At 35.5% G+C, this 5,703-nt stretch overlaps 1 protein-coding gene across 1 annotated transcript; it reads right to left on the minus strand.

Moving 5' to 3' along the window:
- Positions 751-2,502, minus strand: LOC104792450 (probable pectinesterase 15). The gene is made up of 5 exons (XM_010518593.1): positions 2,109-2,502; positions 1,850-2,021; positions 1,537-1,743; positions 1,208-1,461; positions 751-1,122 (listed from the first exon to the last, which is right to left on the minus strand). The coding sequence occupies exons 1-5, from the start codon at positions 2,483-2,485 to the stop codon at positions 912-914; spliced, it is 1,221 nt and encodes a 406-aa protein (XP_010516895.1). The 5' UTR covers positions 2,486-2,502; the 3' UTR covers positions 751-911.

The following is a 5,703-nucleotide window of genomic DNA, read 5'->3' on the forward strand; positions in this document are numbered from 1 at the left end:
CTAACACGTAAAAAAAAAAAAAAAAGCTCCGCATCTACAAAATTTTGCACGTCTCTGCTGTAAAAACTCATTTAAAACCTCCTAAACCCTTCACTCTTTAATCCATCTTTAACCAAATACATGACTTACTTTACCTCAACACAAAAAGGATGAACATACAACTCATTGGGTTGTTTCAAATCAAAATTTTCTTCTAAAGATACAGTGGTTTCGATCTTATTGTCAACGACTTGGTGCGAGTGCACCGGTTTCTGCAGCATGGATGCTCCTTTGAACAAGGCCGGCCCAGAGGGGAAGTTATCCAAGCGAAGTCTAATTGTCGCGTAACAGATTTGAGTTGGAAAAATAATTTTGTTAGTTATTTTCGTTCTGAAAAGTGCGACAAAAAATTGAAAATAAATATTAATCTACCGCGTTACCTTTTTATTTATCAAATTTGATATTTGTCATATAAACACGTCAGGGCTCTTCATTTGTGGTTGTTTTTAATTTTTGGGTTTGCCTTTGTTTCGTTTTCTTAAGGTGGGTGAAAGCCTCTTATTATGAATCTATGTATTTGTTAGATTATATAGCATATTCTATATTCTAACATGTTTCACCATTTGTTTGTGATGTCATGACTATAATTTCCTTTTCATTCGATGAAATTAATTTGCATCTGGATACTTACAGTTAGTCAGTTACCAGCTTTCCTCTATTCTTCTTAAATTTACAAATCACTTAGAAATTTTATTTAAAAGCGAGAGCTAATTAAAAACACATGGTTATTCATTTTGATGGATTTGTCTGAAGATGTTATGATTGAATGATATCTAGTTGAACACCTCGACCTCAAGTTACATAAATATATGATCTTCATCACAACTCAGATCTGTGATGGTTTTTTTTTCCCTATGCATCTTTTATAAACGTTAGTAAAACCCAACAAGATCGTCTCTAATATCCTTAGATGTAAGGTCAGAGAGTTTGTTGGTGTGATCATTAAGCCATTGATCACCATTTATAAAAGAAAGATCTATGAAAGAAGATGCTTCAGAGTCTGTGAGTTGTTTCCCAAACGAAACCCTCTCTTTGTAATTTGCTCCGGGTCCATAGCACTTATGCTCACCAAAAGTCGCTGTCCTGAAAAATAACTCCATTTAAGATACACATAATATTCTTTTTGTATACAGTATATAGTCTGAAACGTGTGTGTATGTAAATGTACTTTTGTTTGGCTGGGTCGCCCCAGTCATTCCATCCTTGTGGAGTGATGATTCCAGACATGTAAGTATTTGAGAACACGACGGTAGCGTAGGCTCCCCAAGCTCGTCCAAGCAACACTTCCCCACTTCCATCTATCTTACAATTCACAAAAGAGAATCCTGATTCTTCATCTTTTGATTGTCTTCCCTGAGCCGTGATTGATCCGGTAACTCCAGCAGATGCATTCCCCTTTGCTATTGAATTAATCGTACAATCCTGCTTGCATGCGGTTTAAAGTATTTTAGTCACGTTTTGAAAGTGTCATGAATGTGTTATATTTTTAATTTTAACCTGGTAAAGTGATCTTCCATTTCCAAATATGAAATCTATGGACCCTTGAATGAAGCAATCTTTGAAGAAGTGTCTTCCCTTATCATCTAGAAGCGTGTCTTGAGCCCCATAGAAACCACACCCATAAAAAGCAGCTTGGTCCCCTTCAATCCTTAGAGCTACTGCTTGTCCATCAGCTTCACCAGGATCTGGTTCTGGCGCATTGTTCTTCCTCCATTCAACACATACACACACATGATAACTCATATCATCATATATGTTAGATAATTAAGTTAGTAATAATTAATTGTTGTGATCTCGATGTCCTTCTTACCTTGAAACTGATGTTGTAAGCTGTGAAGTTAGCTGCAAACACTACAAAGGAGAAGCTATCAGCAGTGCTTCCTGCGGATTTTGCTGTGTCGTTCCATTCGATGGATGTGTTTTGATATCCTCTTCCTTGAAGAACAATGTTTGTCTTGTTTTCATTAACCATAACTTTTTCCCTGCTTTCATTAGTCGTAAATATTACTAAATATATATCATATTACACAAAGGAGAAAAAGAAAAGAGCTTGGAGTTGAAGATATGACCTATAAGAACCCGAATTAACGATGATGAGTGTCTTGGAAGGGCTTAAATCAGGGACAGCATCAATGGCACTTTGAACATTGCTGAAGTTACCACACCCATGCAAATCAACAATCAACACAAGAGATGTCTTGTATTGGTGTGTAAGCCTTGAAGTCCATTTCTCACAAAGTTTTATTGGCCGCTCATGGTGGTGATGATGATGGTGGTGATGGTGGTGTCTGTGTCCAAAGAATGTTGAATGTATTGTTAATGCTCCGAGTTGGGAATTGGTTATGATAGTTGTAGCAATAGAAGATAGAGAGGAAGGCAATGGGATTGTGTAGAGAGCAAGAATGAAAAAGGCTATTAGGGTGGTTAAAACCGGTTTAATGGGCATGGTTAAGATAATCGGGTTTATTGTGTCTCAGCTAATTAAAAGTAAAAAGAGGGCAAATGTTGCTTGGTATTTATATAGAGAGGTGTGAGGAAGAGTGGCGTGGGAGTAAAGTGAAGGACATGGGCTTCAAAGACATTGTGATACTTTTTTCTTTGTCAATCAGATACGTTTGGTGATTCAACATTTCTTTTTTAATATCAAACATCCAATGGCATTTCTGAATTTCATTTTTTTTGTATCTTTTCATCTTTTTTTCTTAAGGGGTTTATTAAGTTTATTTTCATACGACTAATTAACTATATATTTGAAGGAAAATTATATCTCTAAAGTTCATGTAGATCAAATATTAATTGTTGCATAAATATTCAACTTCAAAATATTCTGAAATATTGTCGTCAAATTATTATAAGAAAATGTTAACAATGATAAAATAAAGATAGTGAAAATTAGTTTTTTTAGAGGCATTTTCAATCAGTTAGACTCAATAATGGAATAAGGGTTCAAGAGANNNTTTTTTTTTTTTTTTTTTTTTTTTTTTTTTTTCTAGATACAAGTACAATTGCAACATATGTTTTGTAAGACTTTTAAAGCTGGTAGTTTAGGAAATTTTTCTTAGAGACGTCTTTAAATTAATTAATGACATATTTTGTTTGTTGTTTAATATGTAGATTTTTCCCTTGTCATTAAGATCCATTTTTGAAAAATCGTAACACGGCTATATCTATGTAAAAGAATATAACTAATAATAATATTGAAATCTAGCCAAAACATACTATAAAATTTTGTATGTTTTGTTTTATAAAGTTTCTGGTCTTATATAAATAAAATTTTCTGGTTTATAATTGCGACAACCAACTCGAAGATGAATAAACCCGGTATAAGAACCATAAGTAGAAATATAATATATAGGTTAAGTAGAGTAGCTTCGGAACCATAGCGCAAACAAGCCTTGAAGCTTCCGGATGTGATTCCTATAGCCAAACAAGTGTTCCAAATTCTTTTGTAAAGGTGGTGAAACAAACCTTCAACCGCGGTGCGTGTGTTAGTGTAGATCCGAGCACTTCGTAAGTTTTATTTAGAAATAGGTAACTTATACGATGTTGGAGATTAAATTATTCTAAAGGAATAGTTGTTGGGATTATAAGATATAATTTCAACTCAAGCAACGGACAAGCGAGTAATTGTGGGTACACGCCAAGATGGCTAATGATGCTTAATAAAACCATTATGAAAGCAACATACTATATTTTATAATTTTGCTTTGATTCAATAAATTGTTAGTGTTTTATCTAGTTTAGATATTAAGCATATTGAAATTGTTACGTTGAAAACTCTCTAACACTACTGAAATTGCCAGAGTCGTTCAAGTCAACAACGAAAACAACTACAAGAATCGGTTGCTGACATAGACCGTTGATGATGACCGTTGCAGGGATTTAACATTGCTTGTGGGCTTGGACATTAATTGATTTGAGTTGGGCTGAAGGTCTTTTGGGAAAGTGATGCCGTTTTGATCTGTTATAAGAACTCATAACAAACAAAAAAAAAAACTAGGTTCTATAAGTGAGATCTTGATAGTTTACCTTAAAACTTATATTGGTGCTGTTCGTTTCATTGTCGCAAGCGGCAGCGGCAGCGGTAGTGTCTGCGGCTGCGGTAAACATTATCGCAGGTTGTTGTTCGTTTTGTTGCCGCTACCGCTGCCGTTGCCGCTGCCGCTACCGCATGAAATATGTTCGTTTTGCTATTGTTACCGCTGCCGCAGCCGCTATCGCTTGTTTTGTGTTCGTTTTATAGACGCTGCGGCAATTTTATATTTAATTCTTGTTTTAGTTTTATAAATTTGTATAATTATATTTTGAATCAACAAAATATAATTTAAATATATTTACAACCATAAGAATGTTTATTTAGCTAGTAATAATTTTTTAATTAAATCAATAATTATAACAACATATTTTGTGATAAATTATAAGCTAAATTAAAAATATAAGTAAATCTTTTTAATAAGGTAAACGGCCTTGACCATATTCATTCGTGATGTTGTCACGCAAAGCTTCCATAGCTCTATCACCCGTCGGCTCATATGCAATATGTTCTTCTTCTTCTTCTTCTTCTTCTTCTCCCTCTTCCTCTTCTTCTCCCTCTTCTCCTTCTTCTCCTTCTCTTTCTTCTTCTCCTTCATCACCATGATATCCTTCTGTACTTTGCCAATGTACAAAATCATGATCTTCCCTATGTGAATCTCGTATGAAGTTGTGTAGTGTCATCGTTGCTGTTACGAGTTTAATCCACTTAGTGACACCATATTTTGGATGCTTACGATCCAAAATCCTCCATTTTGCTTTCCACACTCCAAATGTCCTCTCAATCACAGATCGCAGACCTGAATGCTTTCTGTTGAACAATTCTCTTGCACTTACTGGTGGTCCTCCTCTAGCAAATTGACCAAGATGATATCGCAAACCACGATGTGGACCAAGATACCCTCTCCTTGTGGGATACCCAGAGTCAACAAGATAGTACTTCCCACTAGGCGGATGTGGGAAAAAAGGTTCATACCTCGCACAATGAGTCAAGACCTTTGTATCATGTGCTCTACCAGGTACACCGACATATGCGTATATGAACTTCATATCAAAGTTACATATAGCAAGAACATTTATTGTTGGTTCTTGTTTTCTACCTTTATATGCTTCTGCAGATCGACTTGGAGGGCGAACCGGGATATGAGTTCCATCAAGTGCTCCAACACAATCTTTTAAAAATGGCCAATATCGATCATCATTCCTCAAAACAGGGTTTACTCTTGTAAATTCACCTTCTTGTGGCTTTAGTGTATCTGCTGCAAATTTGATGAGAGCACTCAAAACATCATCAACCTTCCTTTTCACTGTATCCAATGAACGTTGATATCTTGCAGCTATATCTCGGATAGTTTTATCCTGACCAACGACCTCAAGAAACATGGCAACAGATTCCTCAATGTAGACATTTTCAGACTCTTGTAATCCATATCGTGTAGTTAGCATCTTACATAAAGCCTCAAAAGTTCTTTGGTTCATTCGGAGAATGTCATAACATTGTGTATCTGATCCATGCATAAGTTGTTGGACATGACGCCATCCTGCTCCTCGATCTGTTCTATGACTTAATCTCTCTGCAGTAAGTGAATCAATCAAACCAAGTTCATCATCATCATCACCATCATCATCACC

The sequence above is a fragment of the Camelina sativa genome, chromosome 6 (genome assembly GCF_000633955.1).
Source record: "Camelina sativa cultivar DH55 chromosome 6, Cs, whole genome shotgun sequence".
Taxonomy (NCBI): domain Eukaryota; kingdom Viridiplantae; phylum Streptophyta; class Magnoliopsida; order Brassicales; family Brassicaceae; genus Camelina; species Camelina sativa.

Bases quoted from the DNA above. Each gene is read 5' to 3' on its own strand.
- LOC104792450 (XM_010518593.1), bottom strand. From the start codon at position 2,485: ATGCCCATTAAACCGGTTTTAACCACCCTAATAGCCTTTTTCATTCTT. The intron at 1,744-1,849 runs GTAAGAAGGACA...GAATGGAGGAAG, and splicing joins CTTACAACATCAGTTTCAAG to AACAATGCGCCAGAACCAGA. The intron at 1,123-1,207 runs GTACATTTACAT...GTTATTTTTCAG, and splicing joins GGCGACCCAGCCAAACAAAA to GACAGCGACTTTTGGTGAGC.